Source organism: Adiantum capillus-veneris, chromosome 6, assembly GCF_014529385.1.
Source record: "Adiantum capillus-veneris isolate H3 chromosome 6, ASM1452938v2, whole genome shotgun sequence".
Lineage (NCBI taxonomy): Eukaryota > Viridiplantae > Streptophyta > Polypodiopsida > Polypodiales > Pteridaceae > Adiantum > Adiantum capillus-veneris.
Window position 1 is genome coordinate 73855861 of NC_140936.1, and position 14192 is coordinate 73870052.

General features: G+C 42.3%; 1 protein-coding gene across 2 annotated transcripts; it reads left to right on the plus strand.

Moving 5' to 3' along the window:
- Positions 1 to 756: 756 nt before the first annotated feature.
- Positions 757 to 5584, plus strand: LOC147455698 (ribonucleoside-diphosphate reductase large subunit-like). Of its 2 annotated transcripts, none has more exons than XM_086514414.1 (17): positions 757 to 1185; positions 1414 to 1475; positions 1558 to 1645; positions 1864 to 2127; positions 2222 to 2444; positions 2623 to 2699; positions 2799 to 2969; positions 3044 to 3136; positions 3214 to 3363; positions 3455 to 3541; positions 3612 to 3776; positions 3863 to 3982; positions 4058 to 4260; positions 4342 to 4491; positions 4643 to 4790; positions 4892 to 4975; positions 5178 to 5584. In XM_086514414.1, the coding sequence occupies exons 1-17, from the start codon at positions 958 to 960 to the stop codon at positions 5283 to 5285; spliced, it is 2421 nt and encodes an 806-aa protein (XP_086370540.1). In that variant the 5' UTR covers positions 757 to 957; the 3' UTR covers positions 5286 to 5584. The 2 variants fall into 2 exon arrangements, with proteins under 2 accessions (XP_086370540.1, XP_086370539.1); XM_086514413.1 differs by having other exon boundaries at positions 758 to 1185; positions 2222 to 2462.
- Positions 5585 to 14192: the final 8608 nt, after the last annotated feature.

Sequence of the window (14192 nt, forward strand, 5' to 3'; positions counted from 1 at the left end):
TCGGTTCAGACTGCGCATGGCTTGCTGAAGTGGACCAACCAACGTCTGCGCACATAGTACTGCAATTCACACTACGCATGCCAAAGCTTTGGTATTGCTCGTGTGGCATGTTGACTGGAGCCCAAGTTCTCGTTGCCTGCTTCCGACCTAGCTAAGCCGCCCACAAAAGGACCAATCTGCTACAACTAATCAATTTCTACTACCTGGCAGCTAAACTCCCCTTGCCTCACATGCGCAATGTGAACTGCTTCATGGAACTCCCTGCAATGGTGAAAGCAAGAAGGTGGAAAAGTGCAATCACCTCCTTGTGCAGTTTGAACAGCCCCTTAGAGCCGAGTCGCACTCAGGGTCAGCAGGGCCGGTGAGGAAAATGACTCGCCAATTTCAGGACTTTCTGTGTCGTGCTGCAGGAAAAACGAAGCGCTCTTGTAGTGCTGCTAGCCCTTTGAATTTTGCAATTATTAAGCTAGACTTACGGAGGCGTAGAGCTCTCCTGGTTTCAAGGATTTCAACAGCGAATTGAATCCCCCAAGATGTCCAAAGTTGGCTCCTACAAAATCGCAGCCTTTTCTTTCCTTGAAGGTGCGACCTGCATCTGATTTTTCATAGCATTCCCTCGCACTCCCCCCACTGTCACATGGTGCGACTTGGCCCTTAGTGACGCCCCCCTTTCGCTTCCCACTGTGAGTTTTAAAGCTCACCGTGGGAAGGCGGTGGAAATCAGTTCCACCACCCATCACTCTTATGAGGGCGCCAAAATGTGAGCGGGAGTTTGGAATTCGAACTCCGATCGAGCGTCGGCGTGAGAGTGACGCGTCCAACGAGAGCCCCTTATCTGTCTCGACCCCCGATTGCAGGTGCAGACTCGTGCAGTAGCTTCATACATCCGCTCAAAGAGAGAGAGAGAGAGAGAGAGAGAGAGAGAGAGAGAGAGCGCTCTCACTCAAGGACGAGAGGATGTACGTGATCAAGCGTGATGGGCGGCAGGAGGCAGTTCATTTCGACAAGATCACTGCCCGGCTGAAGAAGCTGAGCTATGGCCTCAATGCCGAGCATTGTGACCCCGTCCTCGTTGCCCAGAAGGTCTGTGCTGGTGTCTACAAAGGCGTCACCACCAGTCAGCTTGACGAGCTCGCCGCCCAAACCGCTGCTGCTCTCACAGCCAATCATCCAGATTACGCCCTGGTAGAGTGTTTCCCTCTTCAAATTGCAAGTCATAATGTAATGCGGCACACTCGCTGCCGCTAACAGCATTCTCACGTGTGCGCACGCACACACATGCACCCCTGCACCTCTAGCACCCTTTGTACACAATTCTTCTTTCACGATCAGCACACTTGTCTGTAGTCACATCACGTGGGTGACCTGTGCGTGTGCTATTTTTGATTTATATGTTTTAGCTTGATTTTGCAGCTGGCTGCGCGGATTGTGGTGTCAAATCTTCACAAGAACACAAAAAAATCATTTTCAGAAACGTGGGTCTACCTAGCATCAAGGCAATTTTCACTGTCATGTTGGACATTGTCATTTACTTAGAACTTTGGCCTCTGTTTTCAGAATCAAATTGATGTACACTCACGTGAATGTGAAGTCAGGACTGAAGGCTCCTTTGATTGCTGATGATGTGTACGACATTGTGATGAAGGTATGATCTTGTTTTTGTGGTTGTTCTGGTTGCATACAGGGCACTGCTCAGCGTATCTAAGTATTGGTGCAAGATTGAGCAGTCAAGACCAGTTGATGTGTTTTTCCTAAAAGCCGATCCTTGAAACTTCTTGGGAAAAATCTAGCAATTTCTAATGTTTACAAACCTGGATCATATAGCTCTACTCTAAGAGTCTTATGTGTTTTCTTACTTTGCAGAATGCAAACCGCTTAGATAGTGAGATAATTTATGACAGAGACTTTGATTATGACTACTTTGGATTCAAGACCTTGGAAAGATCATATTTGTTGAGAGTCAATGGGGTGGTGGTTGAGAGGCCTCAGCATATGCTGATGAGGGTTGCCATTGGAATTCATAAAAATGACATTGATTCTGTCATTAAAACATATCATATGACATCACAGCGCTGGTTTACTCATGCTTCTCCAACATTATTCAATGCTGGAACACCGAAACCACAGGTAGCTATCATTTGGTGTCGATCAGTTTTAATGTCCTGTCTGTTATCCAAGTTCATTCTCATCTTATTTTTTTAATTCCCTCATTGATTTACAGCTCAGCAGTTGTTTCCTCCTATGCATGAAAGATGATAGCATAGAAGGCATATATGACACACTCAAGGAGTGTGCAATCATCAGCAAGTCAGCTGGGGGAATTGGTGTTTCCATCAGTAACATTCGATCTACAAATAGCTACATTTGTGGAACAAATGGAACCTCCAATGGCATTGTGCCTATGCTTCGGGTTTTCAATGATACAGCACGCTATGTGGATCAAGGTGGGGGCAAGCGAAAAGGTAGTTTTTCAAACTCCCAGTACTCTATCAAACATTCTGAACAACTACCTTGTCCAAGTGAAACTGATGTCAAGTTCAAGGTTCCATTTTATTGCTGAATGCATTGCATGGTTGATGGGAATCTTAACTGCAGTTGAGATCTGATGCTTAGTTGTTCCAGGTGCATTTGCAATATATTTGGAGCCATGGCATGCTGATGTCTTTGACTGGCTGGATTTGAGGAAGAATCATGGAAAGGTAACCAACTGGTTACTCTTCTACAGCATATGAATGGTCTGAACATTTGTTTCAAATAGCATTAGTCAATTTGTATTCTCAGTTTTGAATGGTGAACAGGAGGAGCATCGGGCTCGTGATCTGTTTTATGGATTATGGACTCCGGACTTGTTCATGAGGCGAGTTGAAGCCAATGGTCCCTGGTCATTGTTTTGTCCCAATGAGGCACCTGGGTTGTCAGATTGCTGGGGGGAGGACTTTGATAGGCTTTACACCCAGTATGAAAATGAGGTAGGCATGCAAGCTATGAAGGTCATGATCATTCTTCAAAGGAACTGCTAATAACAGACTGATTCCTGCTGCAGGGTAGAGCAAAGAGGGTGGTTCAGGCTCAGAAGCTATGGTTTGCCATCTTAGAAGCTCAGGTTGAGACGGGCAATCCTTACATGCTCTTTAAGGTATAAACTGTCTTGACTTGAAATTGGCAAGTTTTCTGCCCTTCAAATTTTATTAACATCATTTGAAATCTGGGCAGGATGCTTGTAACAAGAAGAGTAACCAACAAAACCTTGGAACTATCAAATCATCCAATCTTTGCACGGAGATAATAGAATTCACCAGCCCTGATGAGACAGCCGTTTGCAACCTTGCCTCAATTGCTCTTCCACGCTATGTGCGAGAGAAGGTACTTGGAGAAATGGTTATTTCATCATATCTTATCCCACTTATCTACCTCTGATCCATAACTGAGATAATGTATGTTGGGCATCTTATAGGGTGTCCCCTTAGAGTCCCATCCATCCAAAATGGTTGGAAGCAGGGGTCATAGCAATCGCTACTTTGATTTCGACAAGCTGGGAGAGGTTAGTAGAGCTCCAGCTCAATTGTAACTAGGACCAAATTATAATGACTAACTTACCTATTATCATGTAGATTACTGCAACAGTGACACACAATCTAAACAAGATTATAGATGAGAATCACTACCCAGTTGAGACAGCTCGACGATCCAACTTGCGTCACAGGCCCATCGGCATAGGAGTCCAGGGCCTTGCAGATGCTTTTATTCTGATGGGTATGCCCTTTGATTCGGATGAGGTACAATTCAATCTCATTGCTTTTATTTTCATGGTCGTCCTACCTCAAAGATGTGAGTCTCAGTAAATGCTATGTAACTCTTGTAGGCGCAAAAGCTAAACAAAGATATATTTGAAACAATATATTATCATGCTCTCAAGACTTCGGCTGAGTTGGCAGTCAAAGATGGGCCATACGAAACCTATGCAGGGAGCCCAATCAGCAAGGTATGCTTTAAGAAAGCACAGCTTAGGTTTCCATATAAAGGGCTATTGCTGAGCCTCCATATGTCATTGTTGCAGGGAGTACTTCAACCAGATATGTGGGAGGTGGTGCCATCTAACAGATGGGATTGGCAAGCGTTGCGGAAGATGATTTCTACCCATGGTGTTAGAAACTCACTTCTCATGGCCCCAATGCCAACTGCTTCAACAAGCCAGATACTTGGGAATAATGAGTGTTTTGAGCCCTATACTTCTAACATGTACAGCAGAAGAGTACTCAGGTAGTACATGACACATTCACAACATTTTTCTTATGGACGTGAGCAAATGTTAGTATGGCTAAATTATGTTGGTGGCTGCAGTGGGGAGTATGTTGTGGTGAACAAGCACCTTCTCAATGACTTGACAGACATGGGGATATGGTCTCTTGATTTAAAGAACACCATTATCCACCACAATGGTTCAATTCAGAAAATACCGCAAATTCCGAATGATTTAAAGGCCATCTACAGGTGCACATTAATCTGTCTACCTTGTCCTTATGTAGTCTTGAGCGGTTCCACTTAGCAAAGAGCGAGCATATCTGTCTTTGACAGCCTTGCTGGTTATGTTTCTGTTTCCCATTCCATGTAACTATGCTTTTGGTGGGGCTCATCATGACAGGACTGTTTGGGAAATCAAACAAAGAACTGTTGTAGACATGGCGGCAGACCGAGGCTGCTTTATAGACCAAAGCCAAAGCTTGAATATACATATGGACCAGCCCAACTTCGGAAAACTGACCTCTTTGCACTTCTACACTTGGTCTAAGGTGTGCAATGCCTTTCAAATTTGAAATCATGATTTTAACAAATTGACATGTAGAGATGTGATTGCCATCCGAGTTGAAAGAGATCTATCAATTGTTTGCAGGGGTTGAAGACAGGCATGTACTACTTAAGGTCCAAGGCAGCTGCAGATGCAATCAAATTCACAGTTGACACATCAAAAATTAAGGTAAATTTGGATGAAAATTTTATTGATTTTTTAATTATGCTTTGTTGATGAAGGGAGCCCCACTCAACTGCCTCCTTTTGGATGTGTGGGTGGGTGTCTCTTGGATTGGGATAACCTTGAGTTCAACACTTGTCAGGTAGATCCTTGAGGTCTCTTGGGGATGTTCTATGATGCTAAAAATTTCCTTGCTGTGTGTGAACAGGAGGAAACAGCTACCAAGGCCAGTGTTGTTGAGAACATTGAGGAAAAAATGTCTCAAATGGTGTGTTCCCTTGAGAACAGAGATGAATGTATAGCTTGTGGAAGCTGATTCATTTTGATAACAAGGGAAGAGAAGTTTGTACATATTGAACAGTCATACACCCTGATTATTCAGTCTTTGCTATGAAAATGCTCCAAAAGGTAGCCCTAACCATTATGTAAGTAGCCTGTCAAACAACTTTACCTGGTTTCATGACCTTATAACACTCAAAGAACTAACATGCCAAATATCTATTATGCCTGCTGACTTTGTAATCAGCTTTTGGTTGATTCAAAAAGCTAACAAATGCCTTTGTATGTGTAAACTTTTGATGTTCATTATCAATAAAACTCTTGCAAGTTGATCGACACTTAAATTTGAGATTCAGTTTTTGATGTTTTGAGCATAGCACGAGGTCCTCATTGTTTTTAGCAAGCCATTGTGAAACTTTGCCTTGGCTTTCTATTGTTTATTTTAGGTTTTTTTCTTGAAAAAACGCATGGTCATGCTAGGTTGCTTACTGTTGGCTAACATGCTAAATATGGCATCGAAATCAGTATTTGGTAATTGGAAATCTTACAAATAATGAACTATGCTATTTCTAAAGCTCACTAGTGTTCTAAGATTGTAGTTCTATCAATTTCTATCATGGGATTACCATTCCTACGAAAGATTTGGTAAAATGTGGGTTTTTAAGGTATCCTCAAATTTTAAGTGTTATGATAGCCTTGTTACTTGTCAAGCAAATGCAAAAGGTTCGTTTTGTTGTGATTGTTGATGCCTCTTTCTTGTGGAACATGAGTGGATGAGTAGAACCAATCGATAGGCATCAACAATAGCTTAGCTTGAGACTTGATAAGCATTGAGAAGAATCAAGTTGTGTTAAGTAGGGATCACTATACAACAAAGGGCTACTATAGGTGAAAATTGAATTGAGCAAAAGTTGCATCTTAATCAGTTTGCTTAAATTCTACTCCTTAACTTGCTTTGGTAGTTGTTTGTAGATCGTTACGTAGTTTAGTAATTTCATTCATTTAGTCTCTAGATCATTGAACCATCTTACTCTAAATCAAGAATAGTTAAGATTTTGTAGAACTTGAGAGAGAGAGAGAGCTAGAGAGAGAGTTTTACGTATTGTCATAGTTGGAGGGAGCAAGAAGTCTTGGTTGTCGATCACATAACTTGATGCAGAACATATTGAGGAGGAAAGTGTTGGGATAAAGGGTTTCTTGTGCAAAGAAAGGTTATGCAAAGGAGAATGTTAGGTTGCAATATATAAAACGCATTGCCCAACAGGGACGTATATAGATTAATATCTACCATTTAGGAATAAAGTATAACATATACAAAGTGCATTGAGTATTGTATTTGTGACATGATAATTGTATCTGAGTGTTGTCCAATTGTGCAAGTTGGAGGATAATGTTTTTGTCATGCTACATAGAAGAATTGTGAATAAATAAACATTTAGTCTTGTAATGAAGTGTCATAGAGTGGAAATGTTAATTATAAAAGTACTTCATGCAAGTGTCAACCAAAATTATACGATGTACATCATGTAAAAGTGCTATATAAAATTGTGGTAGAGATTTGAAAGTGTGGTCTCTCCAAAAATCATAAGAAATGGAAGCTGTCTTGTCTCGTAGGCTTTATGTGTTTACCAAGCAAATGCATATGCATGGGAAATTAGATGTAAATAATGTACCTTGTAGTGTTGTTTAGTTGGAATTGTCAACAAGTGACCAGTGTACCCATGGTTGAGTCTTTTGCGGGTAGGAGTGGGGTCAAAGGTTGCATCACTATTAAACCATCAATATAGCTTGCTTTTACTCCTAAATTATCAATAAAGGATGGTGTAGATGGAAAAAAAATTATGTGCAAGTAAGCTAGAGCATAATTTTGATTGGTGAATGCGAGCTATTCATTTTGAGGTGAGGTACTATAGTTGAGGCTACTACTACATAGTCCTAATATAGTTTGATTATTGATGTAGCACCTTTTGCCCAAACTACAACATTGTGATGTGGTGGTCATACTTAACATGATTAGCACTAGGCTACCTTTTGTGGCAACTACCCCTTCGTTATCTATATCACCTACCCACGCCATGTCCTTTGACAAGTTTGCAACTCTACTGATTACATTGTAAAAATTGTCACTTCAAATCTTTTAAGTTGGTGTTATTTAACCATCTCCGTTTAGCAACCAAATGCTCAGTGCCTTGATCTCCTACCTTCAATGCTTTGGTCATTGTTTTGTAGTTACCCATTTACCACCCCCATATGGTGTATGACTCCACCTCTCCTCTTGTGCTTTCATAGAAGTTTGCAAAGCTACAAAGAAGATTGCTATCAAGAGTTCCAATTTATCGGCACAATGATTGGGATAATTCCTCGTGACATCCAAGACCCATGAGGCTATAAGTTGCTTAACTTCTCATCTCTCAAGAAAACTCATTCTCTTTATAGTGGTCTCCTAGGAGAGCCATTTTTATTGGAGCAAGATGGCTACTTCGACTCTTGCTTGCCAATAGAGGACAATAGAAATTGGGTGTGCAAGACCGTATCAATAACAAGCACTAGTGGGGGATTGCAAGGTCAAAAATCCATGTCAAGCTACATATGACTAAATGAAAGGATGAGTTGAAGGTCCGTGCTAGTCCAATTTGCAAATAGCGACAATGCACAGACGAGCTCTCGTATTTAAAATCCCAAAAGTCCAGACGAGCTCTCGTATTTAAAATCCCAAAAGTCCTTTCACTCTTTACATAAGGATTGTAGTGGACTTGATAATTTTTTTTTCTTCATGTTCCACATTTTCCTTCATCTGTTACACTCTTTAGCCTTTCTCCTACTCTCCCTATTGTTATCTTCTCATGAATTTACTTCTTTTGAGTATGTCCCCACAAACTCCCAAAAAATATCCCCTTTCTTTTCCTCTTTGCCTGGGGTGAGGTCTATCTCTCCCTAGAATGATTGATTTTATGATTGATCTTGAGAGTGAGTGGGTAGTGTGCTATTGATTTGTGCTTTTTGATGCAAAATGTTACTCTTGTAGGTTAGACGAAGGTATCACATAAGAATTGAAGCTTTTTAAATTTTTTGAAGCCATTAGGTATGCCTTTGATCATTATTTAAAAGCAAGCTTTAGGTTCCTCGCGTTGTGCAATTAGGCTTAAGGGTAGTGGTTTAGATCATGCCAAGTGGCTACCTAGTGGCTCAAGAATTCGAAAAACCACATTGAGTAACAAATAGGATGAAAAAGGGAGTTTGTTTAAGTCCTTCAAACATGAAAAGTATAGTCGCGCTTCAAATTTGTCACTATTCGTTTGTGTGTCCTACTCACACGACGACTGCCACTTAAATGTAATAATTTATTGGACACAAACGGATAGTGTTGGTTATATAGCATCAAAATGCCATCGTGGCATTTTGAAGATGTCAAAGACTTTGCAACGACAACGAATGATGGTGTTATGCGACACTTGCAAGGCTCATAGGCGGTGACGTCGACCTGCAGTGGCAATCGAAGAGGGCAAGAGCCCACTCCCCTTGAGAAAGATGTCACATTTTGCCCAATGCAGCAAGTTGGGAGCCCAACCCCGAGCTTGAGCTTGAGCGCGCGCGAGAGAGAGAGAGAGAGAGAGAGAGAGAGAGAGAGAGAGAGTCTCGGCACACTACGACAGACTGGGAGGGTGGGAGTCAGTTTAACTATTTTGAGAAACTTTCTATTTTGCAAAAAAATGGAAAGTTTTCTCCCATTTAATTTATAAAATTAAAGCAAAGGTCTCTTCCTTAGCATTTTTTTTAATTCTTTCAAAAGACGTTAGCTCATGATGTGGCTGCCCTATTTGGAGCGTCGATGGCATAGCCAATTAATAAAAGGGGAAGGGATTCTGGCTCCCTTCCTCGGCCACATTGTCAAGAGTTTTTTGGAGCAAGGGATTGCACATATGTACATACACATGCATGGTGCATCAAATAAGGATTGCCCATTTTCCAGAGCTAGGTGGTTACGTGGGGCCCACATGTGTACAGGTAAGATAACATGTGTACAGGTAGGACAACATGTACATAGTGCATCACTTTTTATTATCACCAGTACCAGTGTGTTTTTTCTACAATAATGAGGAGTTGATAGCGCGTAAAACTTCTCGAGGAAGCTATCCGCGGGCCGACGACATGAGGTAAGCAGGTGCGTTAGATGGCATTTAGTGGCGTCAGGAGGCCGAATGGGGTCAATACTTTCACGTGGATAAGTACGGACACAACGTGGGTGTTTTCTTGTGATAATTATGCAAAAAAATCATCATGAGGACCATCTTTTGGGACCACTTCACGTGGTTGCGGGATGCATTATTGGAAAAAGTTGAGTGCCAGGTGTGCGGATGATGCAAAAAGGTGACAACTATGCACTGCGAGGTCAGTTTTTATTATGTTCGGGGTCCGTTTGAGGTCAACTAAAAGACCAAGGGTGCCAAAGTAATAAAGCTAAGTGTGGGAACTGAAAAAAATGAGAGAAGACCAGAAAAAGACGTGGAGAAGAGAGGAGGAACAACCGCAACTGTGTTTTTACTGTTTTTGGAGCCTGTTTTGGTTGTAAATTGCTCATCCGAGGTCGGATTTGAGCTCTTTGACATTGTAGACTGGAGTTTTGGGCCGTTCCGGACGTGATGGTGCTGTCCATTTTGCCAAATTACTCACTTTTTTCTGCTGTTTTGGTTGTGTAAGTTTCTCCTATGAGCGAAGCTTCTACTCCAATTTGTGATTGTATCTGACATACTTTACCCATATTGTGTGAGCTATTTGCCCCATTGGTGTTGGCCCAAGCTCAATTGTATCTAAACATCAGAAATTCTCCTCTTTTGAGCTGAGTTTTTTGGGTTTGTGTGTGTGTGTATCTCTCTGTGTGGAGTGGGTAAATAGGTAGTCTCTCTCCTCTCACTCCATAGGTGTGTTCCTTGTCTCGGCCAGGTGGGTTGTGTAAGCCGAGTGGTGCCCCATAGTGTGTGTGCGTATCATACCAAGAGTGTGTGTCGGGTCATTATAGAGGCGTTGTGTGTGTTTCCATCCCGCTCACATTCTTTTGGCGTCCCCACGGAGGATCTTCTTCGAGCTGAGTACCTTCTGTTTCGAGCTTTAAGTTTCCAAATTCGGGATTACAGGTTGCAGACTACAGGTTACAGGGATAGGTACAGGTACCGGTGATTCACACAGGTACAGGTGGCTGGAGTACAGTGATATACTAGCAGTGGTGTCACTTGCAGTTGTTGTGGGTATGCATCATTTGGCGCCTGTTTGAGCGCATTGTCTGTTGGATTGTACGTTACTTGTGGAAACTGCCATTGTACGCCTTTGTGGAGCCATACTTGGTTTTATTTAGCAGTCCCAGCCATTTTTGAGACTTTGTCTGGAAGATAGTCATTTCTGAGACTTATAAGCCTTCGTGTGAGGGTCTATAACGTGAGGTTTTATTGAGCTGGGGGATTCTCAAATGTGGAGATCCTTTCGGTGATACAGGTAGCTGGAGCACCCTTTTCGTGACCTCGCCATAGGCTATGTACTAGTGATTCCTAATTGATGCTCGGGTTCTATTGTTGGCAGTTTAGGCATACATATACAGTCTATATTTTGGGTTCTTACTGCTCTACTTCTGGGGAAACTCTGCCAAAATTTTTCCAAGTTATGATGGCTGGTTTTTTGGTCTTTTAAGCCATTTATGCCGTTATGCTGCTGAAATTTTGGCAAAATCAGAGGATAAGACAGGTGTGCTTTCTTGGGAGCTGCATGGTTGACTTTAATGGATGATCAAAATGGCCCTCAATTCACTCCTTTTCATTTAACTCAGAGAATCCAGATAAATGTTCATGTGTCCAGAAGATTTTTTTCCAACAGCGCATAGTCTTTATGTTCGGGCCAAGAAGATTAAGAGAGATCCTGGAATGTCCTTTGCCTGTTGTAATTCCGATGATTAACTATGAAAACTCATTTGATGTGCATGTGTTTGTCCTTATCTAAAGTTGAGCTCCATTGAAGTTTATGGGAATTGAGTCAGTCAAAAGTTTTGGGTTCTTGCACGTGTGCTCGAAGGGGTTTGCAAAGCATCGTAACTTGGGTAGCCATGGCTTTCTCTTATCCGGAGTTACATGGAAGAAGTGATGAAGATGTGGAAGACTTTTTGGAAAAGATGGAGGTTGCCTGCATTAGCAACCGAATTCATGACCCTGCACAGATGTACGTCTTCTCCAAATCTATTTGCAGAGTGATGCACGAGTTTGGTCCAAAGCATTTGAAGAGGAGTTACGTGTGGCTGATCCACTCATAAGATTGAGTTGGGACAATCTAAGGCATGGATTGGAGGTGGAGTTTGTGAAGATTTAGATCCTGACAAAGTGTGGCAAGATGTACAAGCTTTAGCGCAAAAGGAAGATGAGCCAGTGGATGCGTACATACGTAAGTTTTCATTGGCATGGGAGAAGATGTGCAAGGCATTAGCACCACAAGTATCCCCGCTTGACATGATGAAGAAGGACAGGTTCTTGGCTGGTATTTGGGAAAATATACGTTGGAGAGTGGAGCTAAAGAAGCCTAGAACATATGAAGATGCACTAGAGGTAGCAAGGATCAAAGAGTGGAAGCTGAGGAAAATGAGCCAGTTAGGGGTGGAGTCTTTGCCCATGAGGTCAGAGTTTCAGCCTATGGACTCTTTACAAGGTCGCATGCCAGGGGTTCATCATGAACCAGTGGTTTGTGTTACTCCTCAAGTTATGCCAGCAGTGGTCACTACAACAGTGCAAGATGATGGGCTAAGGCAAGACATGAGACAAGTGGTAGATTTAATGAAGAATCTCAGTCTAAACATGCTAGGTCAAGTGGGAAATAATCGAGGTCGAGGGAGGTTTGCAAATCAGCAAGGAGGTAAAGAAAGACCTAGGAATGGTGTTGGACAAAGCAATGGTAGGTTCTGGAGGCAGACGCCTACATGTTATAATTGCGAAGAGTTGGGACACATCAGCCCACAATGTGATAAGCCACCAAGAATGGGTGGAGACATGTATCCATTGGAAAGACAGGTGCTAACTAGGTCAAATGATTATGGCATCGAAATTAAGGGAGAGGAAGGAACCAGTGGATTAACCCAGGAGGAAAAGGGAAAGACAAAAGTGATAAGTGTAGTCACCTTGGAGAAGGCATCAAAGCTAGAGAATACATTAGTGATGCCTATTGGGAAGAGGACCACAGAGGAAAAGGAAGGAAGAAGTGCCCCAGGTCCTAGTAAGAAGAAGGGAAAGAGCCATGAAGGAGAGGATGTCAAGGCCAAGAGGAAAAGAAGGGCTCGTTGCAAGTTTTATGTTTCAGAGTTTTCACTATGGGATGGGCAATTAAGCTATGACTTGAAGGAGGATCTGACAAGCAGGAAGGCAAATGTTACTTTTGGGCAGCTTATAGAGATGGTGCCTAAGCTAAAGCGACAGTGGAAGAGGATGGTTAACCCAATGGAGAAAGAGCCAGAGAGAGGTTCAGTAAAGGTATTGGCGATGGATGAGCTACCAGACATTTGCCCAATAGTAGATGTGTGGCACAAAATAAAAAATCTAGGACAAGGTTATGTGGATGGTGGAGCCCAAATATGTGTCATAACACACTCATGCGTTGCGAAGATGGGTCTTATAGTGACTGGGGTGTCAGGTTTTTGAATCAGATTGGCAAACCATCAAAAAGTAAAATGTTTGGGTATTGTAAAGATCTTAGAAGTGGAGGCGTATGATGCAAAGGCAGTGGTTGATTTTCATGTGATGCCAGCGGGGTTGGGAGCATATCCTATTATACTGGGTAGACCATGGTTACGTGCAGTGGGAGCTGTTCAAGATTGGAGACGTGGTACTATTAGCCTCTATGGAAAGACAGGTGCCAAAAATCTATATAATATGGACACAAGGAAACGATTGGAGGATCTCTATGAAGATGAGGATGAGTCTAGTGATGAAGACTATTCCACAGTGTCTGATGAGGGCAGTGATAGCACTACCAGCAGCTATGAGGATGCTGATGTTGCATTTCTTTTGATTGACAAAGAAATCCAGGAGTCTGGTTTAGTTGCAGCAAATGAAGTTGAAGATGAAAGTGAAGGGCCTTATGAAGTGATTGAAGGGCTGATGCAAACCAAGGTTGAATTGTCAAAGAAGCAGGAATTAATGACACAAATGATCAGTGGAGACCTCTCAGCTATGGAGAAGGAGATATATTTGCACATGCTTGCTAGTTTCCTTGATTTATTCATAACTTCATATGAAGAGATTAGAGGGTTCAAGGGCAAAGAGATGCATATAGAGCTGAAGGAAGGTGCTAAGCCAGTGCGGCAAAGGCTAAGAAGGATGGGTCAAGAGCAAATGGAAGCCTTGCGGGAAGAGGTGGACAAGCTATTGAAGGCAGGGTTCATAGTCCCTGTGGAGACCACATAATGGGTGAGCCCTGTAGTAGTCAGCCCAAAGAAGGATGGAAAGTGGAGGATTTGTGTAGATTTTAAACCCTTAAACGTGGCCACTAAGAAGAACCCATATCCTCTTCCATTAATTGATCAGATCTTGGATTCAGGGCAGGTTATGAGAGATATAGTGTGTGCGATGGTTTTTCAGGCTATTTTGAATTGAAGATTGCTCTTAAAGACCGCACAAAGACAACTTTTATTACGCCATGGGGCTGCTATTTCTACACAGTATTGCCATTTGGGTTGTCAAATGGACCATCTTTCTATCAAGAGAGAGCAAATTGGGTGTTGGAACCATTCATTGGTAGTTGTGTTAAAAGCTTTTATGGACGATTTTTGTGTCTACAGCAGTAGGGCTGAGCACCATGAGAAGCTGCAGATGGTATTGGCTCGATATGATGAATGTGGAGGACAACTAAATCCCAAGAAATGTCATCTAGCACAGCCAAGGGTGAAGTTATTGGGCCATATGGTGTCAGAAAATGGCAT